The following is a 26,394-nucleotide window of genomic DNA, read 5'->3' as shown; positions in this document are numbered from 1 at the left end:
CTCTGATATTTATCCAGAAGCTTGTAGAAGCAATAACTAAGCTATTGGAAAAGATGAAAAGTAGAAAATTGTTTTTCCATTTTTTAATAATGTTGTGCTTTTGTGCTGTAACCACCAGAGTGCAGTGCAGCACAGTGGTTTTAATAACCTAACAGAGAGAGTGAGTTCTACCCTTTTCTTATTAACTGATGGTTCGCTGCAAGACCAGTGCTTTTCTTTTGTTCTGGTTCTGGTTGAGTTGCAAACAAACCAAGGTGAGATTCAACAACTCTGTTGACCATGAGCTTCTGTTTTGTGCAAACGCAACAACCATTCTTTAGTTAGAGACTGCAGAGATCTCATGTATTATTCACACCAGCATCACTGCTTTAATATCAACTTACAATAAATCTATCACTGCTTGAGGCACTTTAGTAAAAACAGCTTCACTTTTAAAGACACAGTTTAGGTTTATTCCTTCCACCAAGCTAGTAGTCATTGTATCATCAGTTATGTTATGTACCTCTGCTAATTATTTTACTTAATAGAAACATGTTTTATTGGAATAAGCACAGTAGACAAGCAGCTATCAAAAACAGATTTATTGAAACCAGCACTTCATGATGAGACATTTATAACATCAGTAGAATACATCACCATTAATATTGTCATGCCAAAACGCAGCAACAGCAGCACTTCATTTCCTCACTCCCATCATTTGTGAGACAAGCCTCCTGCATTTTCTCTTCATGAAGATAGTCTTATCACACACACATCCACCTCTCTGGTGCTCGGCTTGTCTCATTAAACTAAAATTTCCTGAGGCCGCCTCCAGCTGCTTCTCCTCTTCCTCCAGCATCGCTTCCAAAGGCAGATGAAGCTTTGCAAACACTCATTTACAGTCTTCTGACACACTGATGTGTTGCAACTGTTCATTGTCCATTGTTATTGAGTGGTATGTGAAAAACAGGATCCATAAAGAGATTTTTGTTGAGTTCCTGTTTATACTGTTTGGAGTACTAACATAAGCGTTATTTACATTGTTGAAATTGCTACTATTGTGTACTGCGTAAGCAAGCAACAGCTTAACAGTGACGACATCAGACTATATCACTGCAAAACAAGAACACTACACCAGTATTCACATGCACTAGTAGATAGTGTTGTATTTGTCGTATATTGACTAAAGTATTTGTCTTTACAGGAAGTTCACAGCTACATTCCAGGTTTGTGTTTGCTTGTGCACTGTTTAACTTCTGTTATAGTTTTAAAAACTAATGGTTTACTTTTTTATTGCATGCAGTGAAATGAAGGTGTTACACTTCACTGTCTGTGAAAAATATGCACATATATAGGAAGTACAGTACTGAATGGAGAGTGGTTTATGCTGTGCCTTTTACTGCCTGTGGTATTGAGCAAAACTTTATATATTTATAATTAGCAGTTATCTATTTGTGATTACAGTTATTTTTTTAACCAGATTGGTCCTGTGAAATATAAACTCTAAGAAAACAAAGAAAAAAAGACCCTGCACGTGAAAAAAAATCCCAATGTGCAGAACCGTTTATCAATAAATAAACAAGTCATGGAAACAAAGCAAAACATGGAAGAACTCAGAATGACATATTGGAAACAGAGACAATGCAGCTGTCTAATTGTTAAGACCAGAAAATTTCTCAAAAATAATATTTTTAATAATAAAACCTCCTTGTTTGTGAAGCTTATATAGGGCATGGATACTCACACACACTCCCACACACATTCACTGACATACAACAAATACAAAATCTCCCTGCTGATGAATATTTAGCAAACGTTTTCTTAAATAAACTTCATTATGGGCAAACAACATGAATCAACTAGACAAATGCAAACTATTTCCTTTCTTGTAAGGAGGTATGATAGAATCAAATATGTACACATCCTAACTACATGTTTAAATTTGTTAAACAAATGATGATTGCTCCTTGTAGTTTCTTGCAGTTTCTGGGCATTTTCACTTTTCATATTGATTCATTTACCATTTTATTATATCCCAAATTATCTACTCTTTTTCTCATTTCTCTTACCTATAATGGAAATCATTTTATTCTGCAGCCTGTCCTAGTAAAATCTCACCTATTCTCTCCTTTTTTGTGAAGTTGAAAAGAAATAATCAGTTATTTTAAGTTTGTGTTTATCTGCACACTAACAAAAACATCTAACTATAATACCACGAAACAGTGCCATTGCCAAATGTTTCAGTCATACATGATGTGTATTTGTATCCATTTCTTGTACTGGCTGACCTTGTCCCTCTGCACAGTTTAAGTCAGAGGCCAGTTGAGATAATATGCTCCAATGGTCTTGGACGACTCAACAACATCCTGTTTCCTGCAGTCCTCTGTGCTGTGGTACTGTAAACATGGCTGCCCACGCACAGAACCCACCAGCTGGCAGTTCAGAGCAGCATTTATTTTACTTTTGTGTTCCGTCTTTGTCAATGTTTGTTTCACATAATGAAGGAGAATATCATGATAAGTTTATCAGGTGTACAGAATGAGATCTGGGTGTGATCTGAAGCCTCAGCAGTAAAAGTCAAGGTTTACGGGTCAGACACTGCGGGGGGCTCTCTCCAACTCATGGGTCCTGCGGTTGCGGCCTTTCTGCCTTTCTTGCAGGTGCTTCCACTTGGATGTCATTCCTTGCACGTGCATGCTGTTGTGAGGATTCTCCGCTACCTTCTGCTGCTGCTGCTGATGGTGCGTTTGTACCTGCTGCACCAGGTGAGCTTTCTGCCGCTTGTACTTCCGTTCACGTTTCCAGACCTGGTCACAGAAGTCATCCACACTGTTCAGAGTCGGGTGATTGACCAAAGACAGGAAATCTCTGTACCAAAGCTTTTGACTGGGAGTTTCTCTTGACGATTCCTGGGCATGGATACTGGTTGCTACATCTTCATTACGGTGTAAAAGATCCTGCAAGCGTTCTGTATTAATAACTTCAAGGTTAACTTTTAAAACTGTCTGCATGAAGCCATGTTCCACTGCCTGGCACAGATAAATGCCAGAATCGTTCTTGTAAAGAGTCCGAATAAGAAGGCCCTGACCTGTGTGGATAAAGCGTTCTTCTGATCTGACCTACACAGTTAGACAAGAGGAGATAGAAATTGGAGGAGGGACAAAAAGAAAAGACATAGCAGAAATTAAATTCAACACATCGAAATGAATAGTCATCATTTCATCAGAATCTAGTCAAGTGTGCTGCTCGTTGCTTTCTTTAAATACTAAAAAATGATTTCACTTAAGTCAGCAATTGATGACTCCAGTACTGATAACATTTGGGTCTGTATTAAAAGCTCCTTTATAATGAAAAGTCTGCTTATAATGTGGCCTCCTTTATCTTTATATCTGCTTTTCAGGCAAAAGACATCCAAGTTTATTGAAAAGAAACAATGAAAAGGAAAAACTAATTGAGTTGAGTAAGAGTTGTGGGCATTAAGTCAACCTCTTGTTTGTGGTCCTCTGTGGACTGTTGGTACTGCCAATGTGTCGTGGCTCTCTGGGATTTAGGACTGCATTCAAGAAAAGTGCTGCTGTTCTCCACACCATACACAGTTTTATCCTGCAGGGTTGCTAGTCCACTTAGTTCATCTAGAAAATGACAACAAAAGAAAACATCAAATCACTTATTGCAGTAACACAAGTTTATTCAAGTAAATGTTTCCTATAAAAACATCTCAAAATGTATTAATTTTTTTTTTTTTTTTACTTTTAAACCCTCTGCTTTTCCCCTTTTCTCTTTAAAAAATGCAGTTAGTTAAAGTTTCATGATAATTATGTAATTATTTATTCAGTCCAGTTTGTTTAGTTAATTTTTGCCAAAATGAACGAACAAATGTGTTATTCCCTGTAGTTATCTGCTGGCATACTGTGTGAAGTGGATCACCTCATTCTCAAATTGGCAGCTTTTAAAAACACTTTTTCTTTTTCTCTTGTTAACTGAAAGTAATGTTAAGGAAGTCAGTAGATTTGACCACAGACTTCGGTCCTGACTGGTTTAAGGCCAATAACAGGCCAGTACATTGGTGGTCTTGGCGACAGAGCGGAGGCTTGAAGGAATTCTGACCATGTTAATTATAAGCTTCACATGAACCAACCTCAATTTTTACACCACCAGAAAGCACATAAAAACATGCAGATTCCTCACACACAAATTCTTCTGTTGATTATGTTGGGAAAGGATAGATACTTCTTTGAAATCATTCAGACGTATTTTAAATTGGAATAGCCTTTTTATTTTCCTGTTCACGCACCATGGTGCTGCAGATCTGAACACTGAGTGAGTGGGTCTCCATTCCTGATATCTTGTCTTCTTGTTCTCCTACAGTGAACACAAAAATAAACAAATTTATAAGTCAGCAGAAACACCAGCTTTGTGTGTGTGTGTGTCTGTCAGGGAGAAAATACATGTCTGCAGGGAGTTTTGTGTGAGTGTAGGTGCGTATTTGAATGAGGTTTGCGTGCACAGCAACAGTGCAGGCTAACACAAACAGATAAACAGCAGGCAGCCAATGGCTTACCAGAATAGCCGTAATTACAGGGTATGAATGATAGTGGAATTTGGCAATAAAGAATCAATCCAGCCTGTCATCTTTCTGGAGCACAAATGTTGATGATATCGAGCCCTAATTTTAGTGTCATACAGTTCCTTGAGGTTATTTTCTCTAAAAATTAAATAAAGCAACTATGAGGAACAAAAACACTTGTAATTTCTGACTCTCACTCAAAGTTTTGTGCATTGATAATTGAGGTAGAAGTTTGCTCTGTCTGGATTTGCCTCTAAGTGTAGGAGACTAAAATCCAACTAACAATGACAAAAGAATATTGTGTAACTCAAGTTCAAATCAATAGGCTCGATGAATGCATGAGTGGGAGGCTGCACACAAAGCAAACACACAGACAGACAGACACATACAGTAAGTTACTCCACAACTATAACCACACTAACACTGCACTTCCAACATCTACCTCACCCCTGGTTCACCCTGCAGACACAAGTGACTTAAGTTCATGTTTATAGTAAACACTCAAAGTGGGTTGTAAGAGTAAAAACATGACTATAAATAAGTGGAAGAGGAGGGGGTTAAGGATCAGAAAAAAAGCGTGCAACATAAATGTGTCTTAGCTCCATTAGAAGTGTTGAAATGTAGCATCTCTATAGTTGATGGTCAAACTAATAAAAAATTAAGTCTACATATGCACTGCAATCCTAATTTAAAGCATATACTTTATAGCTATGTCATTTAAGTCTAGGATGTTGCTTGTGGTTGTTTTTCTGTGCATTTACAGGAATGGCTCATTTTATTTGAACTGGGGTTTTGTTGGATACACAAAAGTAGTCAGTATTCTAAATGCAGTAGACAGCAGTCAGAATAGTTTCAGTTTGTAGATTTAGGGAAGGGCTTTCATGGGGAGGTGAGCTGACCACCTATTTGCAGGGAAACATTCAGTACATTTCTGTAATCTAAATGAACTAAAACCTCAAAATAATTCATTGCAATTGAAGAGAATCTTTAACTGTATTTTTTTGCACTGCTTTGTTTTACATTGGATAATTATTTCTGCCAAAGACAGTCAGTGTTGCAGCATGTTCTTTGTGTAAACTATGTTTCAAAATGGACTGTGTTTAGTGAGTCTGATTTTTGGAACTACCACATGTAAAAGTAAGATGCACAGTATCTGTGTTGTAGATGCAGGAATTCCCTTTTAAATGGGCTCTCCAATATAGCTGTTACTGTAGCTTGCCTCCACTATAAACATTTGTCCTTGATTCTTGACACTGAAATTTCTCTGTCTGCTGTCTAAGATTGAGAAGTGCTGCATAAAACGCTAGTTTGAAATGCTTGAACTATTACTTTAAAAATAATCAGTTCAAATGCTGAACGTGCATAAACACTATTAAGAGCTTCAGCGAATTTACCCATCTCTGAAAAAAAGAGCTACAATGTTATTTTTAGCCGATTTAAAATTGATTTGAATGAAACTGTGCAAACTATAAAGAAACAAGTCGTTATAAAGTCGAGGTTACTGGAAAACCATCAAAGGTTAAGTTTTGCCATGACAAAGAGGGTGCAGCTCAAGAAAAAGGGCCCTGCTCCAAAAACCAACCGTTTAAATTTTAAATAAGGTTTGCTGTTAACCACATGAACAAAGATAATGTCTTCGTAAGAAAACTCTTTATGTTAAAAATAACTATAAAGTAAAATTGCTGTTAAAATAATAACTGTAAATACCTGTCAGCAACTTATTTGAACCTGTGAAAATGACCTCCAAAACACATGAACCAGACTGTAGAATGGAAAAAGCAGCACTGACTTTTGGAAACGCTTTTCCAATGTCCTGACCTCAGTCAAACAAACAATAGGTGGACTGTACTTAAAGTCAAACCAAAGCACACTGCAGTGGAAGAAAAGTATTTACATATCAAACTCAATTTTCACAAAGGTATCTTGCCAATAAAGTGTCTGGTCAAGATGTAATTTAGTAGGGGACATTTAAGGAATTATTTGTACCCTGACTTGATTTCAGACCTTTTCAACTAGTTAACAACTGTACTTGTTTTTTTTTCACTGTACACTGTACCCCTCAAGTAGAAGATTATACCATTAACATTTGTAATGTACATGTTCATATTAGCATTTAATAGGACATGAATAAACTTGAACTTTGTATTTACTACCTCTTAGCCATTGGAAAGTATCTGGAGCATTCTGTGCCATCCCATGCACAGTAAGGGTCCCTTGCCAGGCAGCATTCAGCACAAGCCTTCCCATAAACTTCACATCGATGTAGAGGCATCTGAGACACACCGATGTCTGACCCAAGATAAAGTTGTTGCTTGGAAGAGAAAAATACAGGACAGTAAATATATCTGAGTTCAGCTGAAATAGTTTACGTTTCAGTTTAGGTGTGCTGTGTGCTTTAACATAACAATGTTTCACTCAGACCTCAAAAAATGTAGACAGAGCATTCAAGAACAGGCACTCTGCCCCTCCTACCTGTCAATTAGCTCGCTTGTTTTTAAATCCCTGTCATTTAAGATGACAAGCTAACTGTCACTGGAAAGCCAGCAATTAAGATCTTTGAGTGATGACAAAGCAGCTTATCTCAAAGCGCTTAAATCATGCTCACAAACGTGCCTTTGTTCTGTCTCTGCCCTTAAGCTAGGTGTGTCACCTCCAAAAAACAAAACAAAAAAATTCAGACAGGTTTTCCAGGGACATATGTTTTGAATAAACAACAGTTAGATTTCATTCTGGAGTCACCGCTATGTTTGGTTTTGTTACAGTTGCCACTAAAGGAAAATCCTGATGACAAAACTTCAATTCAGAAACAGTAAAAAATATACCTGTTTAGTTGAAAGTTCCATGGCTTTAATGGCCACTGGTTCCTGAAAAATTTAAAATCATAACAATAATTAGTTAAGGCTTGGTGATTTCAGAGTTCCAAAAGAATAAATACAAGTACCAGAAGGAATAACTTACTCTGAAGACAGTCATTTCTTCTAATAAAACTTCTTCTAAGTCATGCCAGGAGCCTCTGGGGATGGATACAACTTTCAGAATAGTTCCCATGTCTATGACAAAAAAAGAGAAGGATGTTTTTATACTACATATTGTGGTTAGCAAATTGCTTTGCAGTGTGTAGTGTTTTTTACTCATGCATCTACCTGTGCCTATGAACATGACATCATATAGGCCATCTTCAGCTTCTACTTTATCAACAACTATTTGGGTAAACTGATAGTCCACGTCTGTTTTGACTATGATTGGTCGATTGTTGATTGGATAGACAGGGTTGAACATGGCTGGATGACTCCTGGCAAATGTGACAACTTCATCAGGGAGGTCCTTGGTTGTGTCAAATCCACCAAAAGTTTTGCTTGGGCACTGTAAAGAAAATCAAATAATATTATTACTTAAACAACATGAAAGAACATAAACTTTAAATACTAGACCATATAGACTGTACTCACTGTGCCAGGTCGGGGGTAGGGAACACGCCCCTGAAAGGACACCCACTGGTAGTTGGGTCCATCTCTATGAGCGTATGGACCCAGGAAGGCTCTTCTGATGTCTGTCATACTGTACATACACACTGCTGAACCTTTAAAGATGTTGCTAAAGGGAAGAATCAATGGTTCAGATAACAACAGGTCACAATCAAAAGGCACACTAAAAATACACAATAGACAAGGCTTCAAAACTCAAATGAGACCTACAATACCTGGAAGTGGTAAACACGCCATATATGATTGGGCTCTTGGGATCCTTTGTGCTCACAAGAAAAACATCCTCTGGAAGCCAAACAAAAAGGTCAATGTAATTCAGACATTCTGCACTAAAACAATAGCATTTCATATTTCTGAGATAGTATGACAAGAATCAGGGGCTGTAACTCACGTAGTTCATCAAAGTGGGTGTCTATTCCGTTACTTCCTGGCACAGAGCAAATAAGTCGAGCTTTCAAGAAGGTAGTCCACTTATTGACCAGACTCCTGTGACCTCCCAGGTCATTCTGTTGGACAAGTCACATGTTAAAGTTCAGAAAAAAAAGCTTAAAAACATTGGATTCTGAAGAATTAAACCTTTAGACTTTTCGGGATGTTTTTTTTTTTTTTAGCATATAATAAAATAGAATAGTTTCAAAACTAAGATTTTAATCTGTATGGAACAGATTTTGTCAGTAAATACATATGTTAAAATCTTGCACTTGTATTGTCTAGTTTTTTTTAATAAATTACTATACTGTAAAACTTAATTTTAATTTATTCAAGTAATAATAATGAGTCTCATATTGAACCAAAGTTGTCATGCTACACTTCTTCTACCATTATTGTATAATGTAAGCATAAGTTTTATTAATATATGTTATTTTTAAACAGATATGAAGGGCAGTGAGAAACTCAAGGCCTCGTAACGGTCCCTTTCTGAAAAACTGGTTGTACATAAACTTGTAATGACTTGTGAAGATTGGTTAATTCAAGTTTCTTTCCAAAGCTACAGTTGTTCACACCTACCTAATAACGTACATACATACCATGGTGACTGATTTATGTATTTGTTGATTTCACTGAATAAATTACTGTGTCTTGAATATTTTTTTACTTTCTGTAACTAAACATTTGCTTAAAACACTGACAGCTCCCTAAACATTTGTCTAAGGAGCAATCAGTGATTTATTGATTGAGCTGAAAATTTTACTTTTGCCTGCCTCAGCTTCTTTTTTTAGATGGCACACAGAAATATGACAGTTGCCTCACAGGGTAGTGTTTGTTTTCCAGAATGAAACAAAAGGACACAGATGCAGAAAGGTCTGGCTCATACAAATTCATTCCACTTCTGTTGATTTATGACAATAAATTTGACTTTCTACAACTATGCATAGGCTTAAATTAATACCACAACTTGTATAATGAATGGCTTGTCTTGTGCTGAGGACAGCAGATTCCTAACATTCAGGGTCATCAGACTGATAAAGAAGGCGTGATGTGCAGTTAAACAGGAGGGTAGGGCTGGACAAGAGATCTGAAATCAACTGAACTCTGCAGAATTGGACCATGAAACCTGACAATGGAACATCTAGAGCTGAGTACAACAGACCCAGCAAGAAACAAAGCCTGGTATTAGGATAACAGTACAGCTAATAATGCCATTTTTGTTCCTCTCAGATTTTGATGACATATGACATTTCTCTCAGATTCCTTTTATTAGGAGTAATTGCAGCATACAGAACAAAGCCTACTCCAAACCAGGCTAAAATTAATCACAGATAACATCCTAAGGCTGCCATTATGAAAGCCACTCAGACACCCTTTTTTTGGGGTACTAAAGCTATTTTACATATTACTGGCAACAGTGATTTTGTCTGTTTAATATTGTGTGTGCTTCATTTTTTAAGGATTGGAGTCCATGTGTCTGTGTGTGTGCTTACTTTGCAGAGCTGTCCAATTCGAGCATATGTGGCCTTTCCGGCATGTTCTCCTTCCATAACGTTCTCTCTGAAGAACAGGTAGATTTTGTCATCTTCTGGATTGTCATTTTCTGGGATGAGATGCACGCCCAAAAATCTAGGCTCTACAAAAATGCACATGGAGGTAAAGTTAATCAAACTAGCAAGAAAATGTACTTATTTGCCACTTTTTTTTAATTCTAAATGTTGAAAACGTTGCCCAGAGGTTGAATATCTGACAAGTTGACTGGGAAAAAGTGTAGGAAAGGAGATACCCTGATATAAAAAACATACACTCATTGTATATTCAATGCTGGTCATACAAACCGTGAAACTTTAAGTTATGACAACTTTTGCACTCAGACATAAACTCGAGGGCTTCATAGTATGTTGTAATGAAGGTATTAAACTGAAATGTGAACTCCACTGGAGAATAACAAGAGCCATGCTTTAACAGGCTAAACCTTCTTGGCAGAAGCATGAATGTAGCGATTAGTTTGAATAATAAACTGTGAAAAGAAGAGGTCTGTTTAAAGTTTTCTGTAATTTTTTATGCTTTTGTCTAAAACATTTGGTCATATCTTTAGCTTAGAAACAGCTGAAGTATGAACAGAATGTGTTTTATATATTACCACCTTCTTATGTTATGTTCTTTTACTGGAAAATAAAAAAATCAATCAAAAAGCCCAAGTGAATATTCAGAAATGGCTCAACTATAGGTCATGCCACAATTTTACACTATTGTTGTTGAACTGAAGTATTTGGTAGATTTCCTGATACCAGCGAAAAGTTGTTTTTGATTAATTGTTTTTCTTTCATAGACTTACTGCTATCCCACTGTCTTAGCATGTCTATGAGAACCTCACAGATGATTTGTGGCCAAATTCATTAAAAACAGATTCAACTCAAAGACTGCTATCAAATTACAGGGTCTGTCCTCCTAACCTTACCGTTCAGCCATCGGGAGTCATGTTGCTCTGTCCTGATTGGATGGTGTTTGCCAAGAGTGCGAAAGATGGCAAAGTCCCGCCCCATGAAGTCAGCTGATGTTCCAGCATAAAGCTCCCCATCTGAGGGAGAGAGGAATAATTTGTTAGCATACAAAGAAATGTAAGATGAGAAAGAACCTTCTGCGCCTGTTTATCTCCAGTGGGTTTAGCAGTACAGGTAGACTTCCATTCCTGGGAGAACACAGGCAGTGACATATGTAATGAACATCAGGAGTGTGAAATTGGCATTAAAACAGGAGGCAAGGCAGCGAAGGGAGGTGAGTGAAGGATGAACGAATGGAGGGTCAGATGTGTAGGGACAGAACACAGAAGTGTGAGACAAGGGGAGTACATAATAATGCTGTTGCAAAAGGGAAAAGAAAAGGGAGAGGAGATGAGGGGTGATGGGCTTGAAAATGGCCATCTGCTGGGTTAAATGGTATGATGTAACACAATGTGACTGCTAATAATCAGGGGAAAAGAGAAACACCATGCTCATATAGCCCTGCCAAAAACAGGGGGATGGGATGTGGTGTTGTTGACACCAAAGAGAACTCAATATAGTGTCACTGACCACATGCACAAGGACTGCTTCAATGAAGTACATTCAGATTAAAATAAAGTTTACAGTCCTGTCAATGAGGGGTTCTTAGCATGTAAATACAAAGCAGGTTCACATATAATGAATGTCAGAACAACCCTGATCTGTTATTTACATTGACGTCACACCTTGTATATCTGCTTCAATGAAAGAGTAAGGTACAGGATGTTTTTAGCCTCCCATGGATTTATTGCACACTAGAGGGACAGTATGCTGTATCTGTTCCTAAACTCACCAATTAGCATTGAAGCAGTGAGCAGCTTGGGATCATAGGGACTCTTCCCTCTGCCATTCTCTACATGTGGCTCCAGTCTGAACACACCATCCTGTATACACAGAGAAACAGAAAATGATCAAAGCTTTGGTGTACCATCAAAAATGGGGGAGCACATTTGTTTCTGTTGAGAGAAATGTCACATGGCAAACAACTGCTTCAGTAACAGGAAGCCGTTTTCATAAAATCCAGATTCTGATAAGGCTGCAGTATTTGAAGAAATTTTGATCCAAATATTTCACAATAACTCTTTGAAACTCATAACACGATCATATCACAAAAAAAACGGTTCTCCTTTTTTTTTAAATTTTAAATAGGCTCAGAATGTGTTTATTCACAATGTGAAAAAGTTGCTTACATGTACAGTGTGTACACTCAAAAGAATGATATTTCTAACTTATAACACAAAAAAGAAGGATATCTCAGGGACATTCCATTCTTTAATGGTCAATAACAAGCCATCTCATAAAGAAGAAACTCCTATCTATATTGGGTACATTTAAAGGAAATGAGAGCAATGTTCTATTTTATCCTCAAATTGACACCAGTCATTTATATACAAATATATATATTTAAAATAAATGGATGTATTAAAATATTTTACTTTTCTACCTTTATTTGTCAAACAAAACCACTTATATAAACTTATCAAATCTGTATTACAAGGATAATTCTCTCACTCTAATCTAATTGCAGTCAATCAGAACTCTGAATATCAATGCTTCAACTGATGTGAAATTCATTGTAACTGATTTTCCTTTGTACACGTTGGCATTATTGTGTGTGAAAGCAGGGGAAGTCAAAGGAAACATAGATTTTGCCTTTACCTCTGGTTTTTTGCCCACCTCCAGGTAGGAACAGACAGGGTGGAAGGCTCCTGTCCCACATACATAGAAATGGGTCTGGTTGAATGGTTGCAACACCTTTATGAAATTTGCACACTCTCTCTGACGGAGCAAAGACAAAGAACATACAAACAAAGTGAAATATTAATATTATGTTGGAAATGTAGTATAAACTCTTTCTGTACTAAATCATGTTATCATTCTTTTCAAACTGCCTCCTTCTTTAGGATCCTGTTTTTATACCCAGGTATTTTACTGACAAGTAAACCTAAGTAACTGTGAGAAGTCAAACTCTGTACTGCTGTTTTTAAAATTCAGGAGAATGCATGTGTACATGAAAATGATCAAATATAAAATTGGTGTTCTAGATTCTGCTGTTTTCAGGCCTCCTAGAATTTAAATGTTAAGACTTACTTTTACATTTTTGATATTCTGGAAAGGGTAAATATCATTTCTCTTTACTTTGGTGTGGAAGAAATATGTATAAATCACATGAATCAATGTCAAATGGCAATAGCATTTTTATTCTGTTCTGACAGCACATGTCCTAGCAGGTCTGAGATGAGGACTCAGTAGAGGCATTCATCATGTCATAGTTTGTGTTTGCATTTCTTCATTAGACTTCTTTATAATAGTTTTTATAACAACTGTATTTTGCAAAAATGTCTAGAATGTGAACTGAGATTTTATTGTCAGGTGAAAAAAGTTTTAAGTATAACAAGATTTGAACATTTAATCTATAGAATAATAATACAGAACATTCCTTTCTTTTTGTTTTTATACTTGACACTGGCTTAAAGCAAGATTTGTTACATATTCATCCATAATGTTTTGCTTATTTTTTTTGTAGGTGCACTGGAATGCCTTCTTCAACCTATCTTGCCATTTTGCATTTCTGTCTCCAGAAATGTTTATTTTGAGGATATCGTATTTGTAGGCTCATTATTTTTTTCTCCCCAACTCCCTTTAATTTGATTTTTTAGCCAACTGTACAACAGACAGACCACCTTTAGGGTACTTGATTTACCCATTTCATAATGTTTACAGAAAACAGGAGTTCTCAGCATGTCAGATTTGCCTCACAGGAGAACTAAAGGCAAGGGGCACTTGTCTTGAGCAACAAAAAGCCATGATTTTACATTCTAGCTTATTGCCTCAGGCTCTTTGAAAGTTAAAATCCATAACAACACTTGTAGGCAGCAGAGACAATCTTTCAGTATGTTTACACAGCATTTAAACAAACCACACTAGCTGCTGTGAAATTTCACTTGGCCAAAGGCAGAAGGTTGTGATGTTTGGCTTACCAAGAAAGGATTGAAAATGTTTGAATTTTAACATATCAGGATTTGTTTGAGATCCATCTTCATCTTGACTTGATGAAAGTTCCTAAACTATGCTCATCCTAAACAAATACACTGCAACATTTCTGAATTCATAGATGAAGAATTGTTTATATTTTATTCTCAGATAATTCCACCTTGGCAGAATATAAGAATGATGGTCTACTGTGTTGTTTCTAATGTGGATTGAAGATTTGACAGTATCAGTAAAATGATCAGACCTCTCCTCTTTTTTTCTTTTTTTAAAGACAGGCAATCCAGTGCATTGAAAACTATTAGGCTTTAGTGTGCTTATATACAAACTATATTTGTTCTTGCTACACCATAGCAAGGGGAATTCTTTGGTGCAGCAAGTACAAATAAAGTATGTATATGAGCACACAACAGCCTAATAGGAAGCCATGCATTTAAAAATACATAAACAGCCTTGATTAAACAATATTAAACAATTAAACAATTGCTTTTACACATTCAGGACTCATTATTCATTGTAAAATAAAAATAAGAGGTTTTAAAATGTCTTAGGTAACAAAAGGGTTACAACCTGACACTATTTGAAAGCGGATGAGTTAAGCTCTCACCGGTACATCTTTTCCTGCCCACTTGCATTCATCTCTTCTGGTGGGAGAAGCTGGCCAAGAGATCTGCAACAAAAACAGAGTTTCTGTACAAGTTTTAAAAAAAAATGTAATTTTAAATTATGACTGAGTCAGTTGATAGAGCTACAGCTTGTATGCTTGTATGTGTTTCTTTTTTGAAAGTTGAAAGGGTCACAATGTGATTTGTTCACCACTTTGTTCCAGTTTACTACATAATTCACTCAGGTGTGCAGAGCAGCTAAGATGCTTGAAACAGTGTATGACTGTGTGTGACGGCCCTGGTCTGAAAAATACATGAAGCACTTTTCTTTAGATGCAGAAAAGAGACTCCCATGATATTTGAGGCTGGTATTCTAGCTGAAGATGAACAGCAGTATAAGTCGGTCAGAACTGCAAACAGACCTAAAGTCATAAATTAATAAAACTATCAAATACACAGACATCAAATCACAGGCTTTACCCTTGCTTTGTCTTTGCTGATGTTGAGGAGGTTAAAAGAGAAAATGTGATCCTTGGCTCCCACCAGCAATCTTCCCTTCTCTTCATCCAACAAAAAAGTGTGGTAAGCCGAACTGTTAGCGATGCCCTCAAATGTCACAAGATTGTTCGACTCCAACATCTCTGCAGAGACAAAAATTCAAAGGAAAGAAGAAATCAGAACACTACAATAACCAAAACAGCAGGATCGATTGGGGGCATGGTATTCAAAATCATCCATCCATCCATTTTCTATAACCTCTAGGTTCTGCTCAGGGTTGCAGGGAGCTGGTGCCCATGTCCAGCAGTCATTGGGTGAGAAGCGGAGTACGCACTAGAAAGGTCAACAGTCCATCACAGTTCCAAATAGACAGCCATCCATGCTCACACTCACACTTAGGACCAATTCAGAGCAGTCAGTTACCCGAACATGCAATGCTTTTGGAATGTGGGAGGAAACCGGAGTACCCGGAGAAAACCCAAGCATGCGCGAGGAAAATGTAAAATCTTCATACAAAAAAGACCCAGATGGAAGTCAAACAGAAGACTTTCTTTCTTCAAGGTATCAGCACTAACCAACTGTGCCACAATTTTCAGCATTGTTACTTCTTATAGCAAATTGTTTTAACACAAAAAAATGTAAGTTTGGCCAATATAAGGGCTAGTAAAGAGCTCCTTTAAGCTAAAGTATAACTGACAGGTAAGGCCAACTCTGTAAGACAAAAACTAAACTGTTTACATGTGAAAGAGACTTTCATCAGGGCAGCCAAGCAGAACTTAAAAGGCTCACAGTGGAAAGCTGTGATGAGGATATGATGTAACATTATTCTGCCACTATTTCATAGTCTAAACAGTAACTTTACACTAAAATACAATCTTCAGGTCACTTTGCAACACTGTTGCTCATTTTTTTAAACTTAACACTGTGGTCTGCCAAGTCAAGCAAAGTACTAGCAATAGCTTTCAAACTGACAGCCAGTGTTGTGAAAGATATTACAACTCTAATTACCATACTGACATCTAAAGGTGAGAGTCTGACAATGGTTTCCTAACACCTTTTTATATAACGTGTCAGGACTAAAAGATACACACATGCACAATCTCTCTTCCTTTGCACATTTTGTTCTACCCATAAAAGTCTTACTGCTACAACCGTCTTTATTGAGAGAAGTCAAGACTTAAAACCATAATAGCTGTCAAAATACATACATTTTCTGTGTTTTTGTTTTTATTTTTTTGAATCTGTGTATAATCTATGATAAAAATAACCACTAAATGTGCAACATTCACTACCAAAAATCTAACCCATAATTTGTAATAAATTAGCAAACTCAGCCAAGTCAAGTTTTGTTGCCAACAATAGTGATGTGTAAATAAAGGCAAGGAATATTTGCTGTTCCTAATTCAATTTTTTTATGAAAACACTTATGAGTCTCAGTTACATTAACCACCAAACAATCATTTAATGATGTAGAAATTGTGTTAGAAGCATAAAAATTAAAATCCATAAAATCATGTATTAGGGTCATTAATGTCAAATTGATGAAGTGCACAAGTTGCAACAAAATGTAAAATACTAAAACTGTTTTCTTTATACTGTAGTACAAGTGTTACTGGAGTCTTGACTTTCATTGACTTTTTTACCTTGTAGATATGTGAAGTTGTGTAAGAAACTCTTAGATTGCCCATTCCAATGACCACCAACACAAAATAAGTACTGGCGAAATGGTGAAAGTTATAGAACACAAAGGAAATGCTTTCTTTGTTGTACTCTGTTTCTATCTGCCTATCTCTCAGCATTTATATACTCATAAATGCATAAATGTTTTAGCAGAAAGACTGCCCCCTTCTCTGAAGTGTGTCAGAGCCCGAGAGAGAAAAGTTGATGAAAACAAGAATAAGATATAAGAACATCAGGGAAGAGAGGACATCATGCTGACTGCTTTATTCATTTATAGGCTTGTTTGTTTTAATAAGGATAGTTGGGTTTCTACATAATGTCATTCAATAAAACTTTGGTAGCTGTAAACTGAAAAATTTCTCAACATGTCTTTTATGCTTTTTTCTGTTTGTTTATAAATTATATGAGAGGATTAAATAAAGTGTGAGAATTCAAAAATAGTAAAGTTTGCGTAATGATTACTATAAACTGTTACTTTGTCAGAACAAGTTGTTCAGGTACAAAATACCATATGCTTTCCAATTTATATATAGAGTCATTATTTGACTGATAAATCTGTGTGAAAAAAAGGTTTCAGAACCTAGGTTGCAAGAGCTGCAACCACACATTCCAGGAAGTGTTCTGCACAGTGACATGGAGGAATCCCATTCAACGAGCCAGACCAGCTTTGAATGCAGTTCCTTCCATGAGCTGATCGGGTTCTTACACAACATTTCTACTGGACTGAGGTCAGGACTTGGACTCAGCCATTCTGAATTCAACAATATCTGTTTTGATTCTGTGGACAAAGAAATCTCCTGTGTACAGTGTTTTTTTTTTTAATTCCTGAGCAAATTTTACCTATTTTAAAAGTGGCCTTTGCAAAGGCATTCTTGGTCCAGTCAATGATTTTATTAGTTGTGTTCCAATGAGAACAACATTGGTCTTAATTTTTTTCTAATTCCAGTTTGCACAGTTGTTGACTTAGTGGAGTCGAAATACTTAATATATTATTTAGCAACCTTTTCCAACATGGTGAGCTTCAACAACAAGAATTGAGAACTTAATAATCTGATTTTGTTAAACCTTCTAAGTAATGATATCTCAATAATTGAAAATGACTAAATGAATCAACTTGAGCTATTAGTGATTTAACATCATAAAAGGGTTATCAGGATTCACATAACTGATTTTGTTGAAAGGCAAAAACATTACATAAACAGCATTTTACAAATCGTGTCTATGTATGATCTCAAAATTGTTCTGTGAAAATAAAATCGTACATAATAAAAATCTGATGCATCAGCTTGGATTGCTTTAGAAAAACTAAACTAACGCAAGGATCCCAGCTGCCCATAGTGTTCATGCAGACACTGGCTGACATTTCAAACACATCCAAAGTAAAACAAATTACACACTGGCCAACATGCAACTGTACTTTTCTCTTGATGACAGTTTTGACTTCATGCTGAAAGTATTAGAGCACTATTACTAACTTTTCACTTCACAGCGTTTTAAACAGCAACATATTTACACTAGCTCTTTATAAAAATAAGTACATGCTACAGTTGTCCATGACTCAACCAGTGCTTCCATTTTTGCTCTTACAAATGATGGATGGACATCCAGGGATACTGAGATTTACTTAACAATATGCATGCTAAATCACACCCAACTGGAAGGTAAAAAAGCCAGGTTGTGCAAACTTAGTGGATTTCTGAACGCACATCTGGCAGCTCCAGAAAACAGGGTTTGGAAGCAAGTTAGGAAGACCAGAAGGCACAGTTGTGGTCAGAACAGTCAACACAAAAAAACAGGTAGAGAAAAAGATATCTGCTATGCAGAAACAAGAACAAACCAAACCATGACTTCAAAACAGGCATATATCCAACTGTGGTTTCTGTGCCTGTTACACCCCTAATAGACAGCAAATAGTCAGTTTAAACGCTGAAGGGTGTGCCAGTAGAAGTCCATGCACCATTTAATCCTAAAAATTTTCCAGTCTGATGAATCTTATTTTGTTTATAAGTTCACTTTATATTTTTTGCACCGTTTTTCCTTTCAATGTCTTTGTTGGTTTCTAAAAAAAACATAATGCGATGTCTTAATATAGATCTTACAATGATAAAACATATTGAAGAGATTAAAAAAACTATAAGTCATATTATTTGTGGAAAAGAGGTTCGACTATTGGTGGCACTAAAGGAGTTTGAAATTGTTTTGATCAAAACAGCAACTCATCCCTTAACTTTCCATTTCCTGTGCTTATTTATTCATCTGTAAATGTATTAGTTGTTGTTCTGTTCGCTAAGTTTGCTGTTATTTAATTGTGACATATTTGGTTAAACACAGGTGTTAGGACATAATATGAGTTTTGAGGAGTTTCTGTGATGTGAAGGAAAAAACAAAAACATTAAAACAAAATTAACAAATGAGTATCTTTAAGAATATTGTATATATTTTGTTTTAGAGGAAAAATAATTTAAATAAACTTTTCATAATAGCACAGTTGTTTTATAATTTAGAAAGGTGTTATCTGTGGGAAAACTGTACACACGATGACTGCACGAAACTTATCCATAAATCACATCCTTGTGTGACAGAATAGTGATCAGCATCACCACATTCAGCCTTTATACTCAAAGAGACACATCTCTAGTTTTTTTTTTTTTTTAAAGTCTTTGTCTATGGGAGTAGTGTCCATGGCAACAAACCATTCAATAGAGACTACAGCTAAGTTATTAAAAGCTAATCACCCAGAGGCACATACTCTCTGGGCAATGTGTGTAGATCCGTTTGGGTTATGTGTGTTGATGGAGCAGATTGTGTTGTGTGTTATTGGAAAGAAACGAGATGTTTTCATGTCACACCAGAACTAGCAGCCTTTACATGTCTGAACTCGCATTCCCTTTGGATAACTAACAGGTGGGTATGCATCCATGCATAAAAAAACGACAATTTGTTTCCATGGCCTCAAAATGTGCACCAATCGACAACTTCACATTTAAAGTTGCACTAATTAATTAGTAATGCCAAAAAAGCTTCAACTAGTTAACTAGTGAGCATGTTAGGCATTACAAGTTAAACAGTCAGCACTTTAAGTACACTAACAAGCTGAGACATTTTTTTTGGCTCACTAGTAAAGATAAAAATGTGTCAGCTAGTTGACTAGTGAGCAGTTTTAAGCCACACTAGTCCACTAGTGTGCACATCTGACAGCCATTAGTCGACTGGAAGGCATAAATTGCATTGAATAGTAAACAGTGTTTTTACTGCTTACTAGTTAACTGGTACATTTGTTGACCAGTTTGGCTCATTGCTCCACTACTGCGTTAAACTAGTTTTGACTTTTTGGATACTATTAGGGTACATCAAAATTGCTGACTGATAAGATTTCTGCTCCAACTAGTTCAGCAAAAGTGCCACTAGTTGGCAAAAAAGTGACACTAGTAAAAGTATTTGTTGAATTAGTGAACCACAATGAATCAAACGTGCAACTAGTGCAGCGAATTAATGGGTGGAAATTATTTTTGATATCAAGGATAATTAATAAATACACAGTTTACCAAACAACTTTGAATGAAAACTATGATATTTTATTGTTTGTTTGTTTTTTTCTTTACAGATAATTTAAGTGTCATATACCACAAAAAAGTTACTAGGCTGAATTTATTGTCCAAGGATGCCTGTAAAGCATCTGATCGGAAGAAAGTGACCAGCAGGTAGATGAGGAAATAAACAGCTTGTCACTAGTGTCAGCTCAGCACTATTTTATAATATTTTATAATTTTCTGTTTTAGTCAATAATTGTCTAAAACTGCTAAAAAAGTTCTTCCTTCACAACATTCCACATATCAAGCTTTTGATGTCCTCACATCGATATAGAAAAAAATAATGAAAATGTTAAACTTCATCAAGCGCTTCCTTTATAGTCGAGGGCAGAAAAAGCAGAGAAGTTCGAAATGGAAATCAGGAGACAGAGTTAGTGAAAAAGAACAATGAGAGGCCAGATGGAATGGATGCGAAGATTCAACAGTCCCACGAGAAACTGATATAAATAAACTCTTTTACCCTACATTCTCTCTGTTTTTGTCTCCCACTTTCTCAACTGGAGGACACAAAGAGTGTTATCTAAGTGCTTCCTAAGAAAAAAAGAGAAATGTACTTCCTAAAAACAACCAACACATGAAGAAACAGCTTTATTCGGCCACATTCACACACACGATTCACATGGCTTTGACTTGGTGGACATAAAAAAAATCCAAACAAAAAGAAACAATAAATCACAAGGTGACTTCACATTTACAGAGTTTCTGATTCACCCATGCCTCGGGGAAAACAGCACAAAGCATGAGTCAAGTCATTTGATTAATGTTATGCAGAAATGCAGTCAAGCATTTATTTTCTACTCCTTACAAACTAGTCTAGTTTGACTGATTTTGTCATAAAGATCATAAGATAATTTTATAATTTTTAAGGTACTTTATTATCACCTGCTGCCAAAATGCTAAGGCAGAAGATTATATGTTTTCCTGTGTGTTAGGGTGTGTGTGTGCGTGTTTGTGTGTCTGTCTGTTACCACAGTATTTCATGAAACACTGGACTAATTTTAATGAAGTCTGCAGAAAGTTATAGTTTGATGTATATCTACAACTGATTACCTTTAGGAATTACCACAGTTCAAGATGGCTGCTACAACCGACTGACTTTTTGAAAGAAAAAAAATGGCTGTTTTACAGATATTGACCATAAAGTTGGTGTGGTAGAAGCTGAGACTGATCCCAGCACATATTATGAGCACTAACAGATTGCACAAGATGTTTAAGATTTTGTGTACTAACTATTTGGAGTCAACTTTGTCTGACTGTTAGCAAAATATTTCATGAACGACTGGACAGATTTTTGTAAACACTTCAGGAAATAATCAATGGATGTACCCTCACAATTCATTAACTTTGAAAACGAATCCAATCAAAATGGCTGCCACAACTAATCAATTTTTGGAAACACAAAAATACTTGTTATTTTACAGATATCAAGCTAAATTTTGGTGTAGTAGTAGCTTAGATTCATACCTAGCTCATATTCCAAGTACTACACAATAACCAAGGCCTTTGTTTGAAACTTTAGCATTAATCATTGGAGTCAGCCCTGTAACAGCTAATTGACCTTAGACGACAGAAAAGTGAAAACATAAGAAAATCTTAGCCTAAATCTTTGATATGAAAAGGAGGGAGGGGTATGAATTTCTTTAGAAAATGCTAGGCCTTTTATTTTTTTCAAGCAAATACATTATGTGTTAAAAATTCTGAGCAGTGTTTGTATAATAAATTATCAAATTATCCATACGTTTTATTCTGAGAAGGGCATTTTTTTCAGTTAACACAAATTTGTTGTCAAGACAGACTAATGTTAAACACTTGTGAAAAAAAGTCAAAAAGTTACTTTTTCTAATAACGTGTATTGTGGCAAAAGTAAGAGTATTTTCATTTAATAGCTGCTTATTTTTCAATTATTTACCTTATTGTAATTTGTGTTGACATTGAAAACAGTCTCAGTTCATACTTCAGTTTCTGTCAGCCGTTTTTCAGACGTCGTACACTCACTTGAGACCCAGTAGCCCCGAGCACTGGAGATTGTGTAAGCATTCTCATACAGAGTGAATTAATCTTCCGGCTTTGCAGCCAGCATAAATGATGTGTAACCCAACTGACATAAAGGTTCATTTGAATGTCTCCAGAGTAAAATGTCAAATAAAAACAAAACATTGTGAAACAAATGCTAAAACGTGTTTTTTTGCAGTTACAGCAGAGTATTGAGGAGCTGAGAGAGCCTCAGATCATCAAATCATCCAACTCTTTGAGTGGATGGATTATTGTTCCATTTATATTTTGGGTTTCTCAGAATTTATTAAGGACACACCCTAAGAAACCCAACGCTGCTCAAGAATTCTCAATGCGCCTTTGGTTTACAGTCTTTTCAAAATCTTCATATTCCAGCTCTGATTAAAAGTGATTTTACACTGCAGTGAAAACAAGAAACTCAAGAATAGCTGAAAGTCTGTTAAAATCAAATTGTGTGGCCAATGAGACTTAGTGGTTTCTAATGTGGTTTCTGTTATCAGTTATTCACTTTTTTTTCTTCTTTTTTGGTATTTAAAAGTAAGACTTATTTATGCTGCTGTGAATATATTTACCCATGTGAGCATCTGTAGATACAGTGTGAGCTTTTTTTGCACAAGACCAGGTCAGAGGAGAATAAAAAGACCACTTTTGGAAGAACACCCACATCTTACAAACTCAAGTACCGTCTCTTTCTTTCTCTGGACTGCTGACAGCATACGCTCTGATTTTTGTGACCCATAAACTTGAAAAATCTAAATCCCTATTCAGTCCCTCAAAGGACCCATTTACCTGAAGGCTGTGATCAATTTACGCCCAGGCATAACACACTTTGAAACATTTATGGCTCTCTATGGTGCTGCTGTGCAGTATTAGTCCTTGGCCACCTACTCATACCTCCTGATCATCACCCAGTCACTTTCTTGTTGATACAGTTGGATTTTACGTCATGTTTACGTAGCAGTGGGGTTCTTCCTGCTTTACTGGACTTCTATTCCCCAACTTTCATTTTCAAAGATCAACTGGAATCTCGAGATTTAGCATGAAGGTTGTGTGTGTTGTCATGTGTTGGGGATGGTTTGCATATCTCATCTATGCTGTGCAAGATGGACACTATGTTAAGTTGTGAAAGTCCAAAAATGTGCAGAAGTCTGTATTAACTTCAAGAAATGACCCAGTATTCCCAGTGACCTGTAGGGGTCAGAATTCCTTAACCTGACAGTCCCATATGTAACCGATCAGACTCTGCTTCCTCAGGACAGGACATCTTCTCAGGCTGTTCAGAAACACACTGCTCTGTAATTCACCAAAGTGAATCATCTCACGTCTTTATGGGTAAATTTGCTTCACCTCTCATGGGAACAATAAAAAATTTATATGATAATATAAAAGATTCATAATGTAATATGTCACTTACTTAATGGAATCAATGGGTTACATTGTTTGAAATTCCAGAGAATTATAGGAGCAAAATTTCCACTGAGATTGCAGTACTTGTTCTGTATCTTCAGGATATCACTCCTCACTCAGGGATGGTGCCAAATATTGTCCCCACCAGCCAAAATTCAAATGAGGAGCAATGGAAATATTGAAGGTAGAGACTGCAGCCAAATCACCAGCCTGGCCCGACTGCTACCTGAACGCTTCCAATAGAGATATATCAGAGTACGGGTGTTTTTTTCACCAAACTGACAGCATGTGGTTTCAAGTGACTGATATCCTCACAGGTATCATTTGCCATCTGCAGATGGCCGCATATTTATGTGTGTGTGTGTGCGTGCGTGCATGTGTGTGAGTGTGCGTGCGGGCATACTTGTGTGTATAATTATGGATCCCTCAGTGCAAAGCAAGAAACATTTCACTTTGCTGCAGCCATCTGCTGAAACAGACCTTCACCATTCATCTGAGTATAATTACCATGCAGGAGAGAATGGAGCAGAAAAATGACATTCAGGAAAATTAAAAAGAAGAGAGAGAGAGAGAGAGACAGAGAGGATAAATGACACCCATCAGCTTTGGAACCCTTAACTGGCACTACTTTTCATTGCAGACCAGACAGTGGCAGTTGATCAAAACTGAGACAGTGAGACAGAAAGAGGAAATTTGTTTGACTTCTATAATAAACTGTTCAGTTGGCTGGAAATAAATTAGTTTGGCAAGTCTGACACATTAAGTTAATTTACTCCAATAGTCTGCTTCTTGGCATGATAGCTTGTGTAATAAATAATACCCAGTAATTCACAATTGTTTGTCCCCGCTAATTGTCAAACCATTTAATAAATACTTTTAACACAGCTTCAAGCTTTCCATGACATCATTATAGTTCTTTTTCCAAAGTGATTTGAGTGTAATTTAACTTAAATACTCTAATTAGAGTAAATAAAAAGACAATCTAATGTTAACAATTTTTATGTTCACAAATGCGCAACAGTCGGCTTGGTATATACAAAATTAAGACACAATGATTTGTCATATAACTACAGATTCAACCAAAAGTAAAGTTAACAAAAAGGGTAATTACCTCATAAAGAATTACTTATTTTTAACTAAAGCATCTTCTCCTTCACCCAGACATGTGTGTTTTAAAAAGCTATTCTTCCATTGGTTAAAGACGGAAATAAACTACAGCGTTTACAAAATAAAGAAACGCTGACTCAGGTGAAAGTAAACACAAATTCACAAACTCACCCTTATAGGAGAGTTTTAGCCGGGGGACATTGTTCTTGGTCTGTTGGGGTCCGGTGCCCTCCGTCCTGAGCAGAGCTGCTCCACACAGCAGTATAATGCTGCCCCAAGGAAAGCCCATCCTGGGGCAAAGGAGTCCAGATAAGTATTTTAATTAAACAACTCCTTATGCAAAAAAATCTCAGGAGGTGGAACAAAAAAAAATCCTGTTGTCCAGTAGTTGGTGCGTCAGTCCAGGCTGGCTTACAGCAGGTCTTGTCTCCTGCCAGATCAAAAACTGTTTCCTTTTCCACAGGTCAAAATTAGAGTCCAACTCATGAGGAGACAGATCCTGCCAAGCAGAGTTGGGGAGTTTTAGAGCAATTTTAGACCTCTCATTCAATGGTAAACTTCCCAAAACTGATTATAAAGATTTGAAGTAATCATGAATTAGAGTTTCTCACCACAATAAGAAGACCTGGGTATGTCTTCTGGCACCAAAGCAGCATGTAGCTCTAAAAAACTATCCACATTGTCACTGAGTCACACCTATAGCTAACAAAAGCAAAACTGGTCCAGATTGTTTCAGCTGTTCAACCCGTCTGCTTGGTAAGCACAATCCTCTCTGGCTCTCTGTTTCTACTCAACACTCATCTGAACTAGTTCAGCTCCACTCAGTGCAGCCCTGCTCTGTCCCCTCAGTGCAACTGAGAACAGCTGAGGCAAACAGCACAGTCAGAGTGTGAGAGACGATGGGAGAAAGGAGAGAGAGAGGGGAGAGAGTAAGTGAGAGAGAGTAAGAGAGAGAGAGAGAGAGAGAGAGAGAGAGAGAGAGAGAGAAAGATTTAGAAATAGGGTAAGTGTGGTGTAGGCGGGAAGAGAGTTAAAGCAGCAAAACCAGCATGAGTAGAAGGAAAACTGTGAGTTGTGTTGGAAGAAATGGGTTAGGGCAAGACAAGAGGTTAGAAAAAGTGTTAAAATAGTCAAAAAGAAGAAGCTCTAGTGGGACAATTTTTAAAACAGTGAGATTATTCTGGTTTCCATTACATTATTTTTTTCTCTTTTTTTTTGTTTGTTTTGTTTTTTTGATTTTTGCTTGCTGTTATTTCATTTATTTCTATCTGAATGACATTTGTAAATTTCACTGACTGTTTTAAATGAACAAAGTTTTTCACACATAACAAAAATGAAAAGGAAAGATTTTAATATAATTGTTTAAGGAAAAAAAAAAATCATGCCTAAATTATCATATTATTCATCCATCTCCTACTTCTACCTCTTATCTGTGGTCGGGTCACAGAGGCAGCATTTCCAGGAGAGGATCCCAGGCATCCCGTTCCCCAGCAACACCCT

At 36.6% G+C, this 26,394-nt stretch overlaps 1 protein-coding gene across 2 annotated transcripts; it reads right to left on the bottom strand.

The window, feature by feature from the left end:
• Window positions 1–563: 563 nt before the first annotated feature.
• sema3ab (sema domain, immunoglobulin domain (Ig), short basic domain, secreted, (semaphorin) 3Ab) lies at window positions 564–25,776 on the bottom strand. Of its 2 annotated transcripts, XM_017405950.3 has the most exons (18): window positions 25,506–25,776; window positions 25,066–25,393; window positions 15,080–15,240; window positions 14,602–14,664; window positions 12,663–12,782; window positions 11,797–11,887; window positions 10,922–11,041; window positions 9,954–10,096; window positions 8,423–8,537; window positions 8,247–8,316; window positions 7,996–8,140; window positions 7,690–7,909; window positions 7,505–7,596; window positions 7,369–7,410; window positions 6,700–6,857; window positions 4,274–4,341; window positions 3,466–3,611; window positions 564–3,098 (listed from the first exon to the last, which is right to left on the bottom strand). In XM_017405950.3, exons 2-18 carry the CDS (start codon window positions 25,181–25,183, stop codon window positions 2,571–2,573), a joined length of 2,400 nt encoding a protein of 799 aa, XP_017261439.1. In that variant the 5' UTR covers window positions 25,184–25,393; window positions 25,506–25,776; the 3' UTR covers window positions 564–2,570. The 2 variants fall into 2 exon arrangements, with proteins under 2 accessions (XP_017261439.1, XP_017261438.1); XM_017405949.3 differs by having other exon boundaries at window positions 25,066–25,776.
• Window positions 25,777–26,394: the final 618 nt, after the last annotated feature.

Source organism: Kryptolebias marmoratus, linkage group LG11 (assembly GCF_001649575.2).
Source record: "Kryptolebias marmoratus isolate JLee-2015 linkage group LG11, ASM164957v2, whole genome shotgun sequence".
NCBI classification, from domain to species: domain Eukaryota; kingdom Metazoa; phylum Chordata; class Actinopteri; order Cyprinodontiformes; family Rivulidae; genus Kryptolebias; species Kryptolebias marmoratus.
This window is presented reverse-complemented; position numbering and strand designations above follow the sequence as displayed.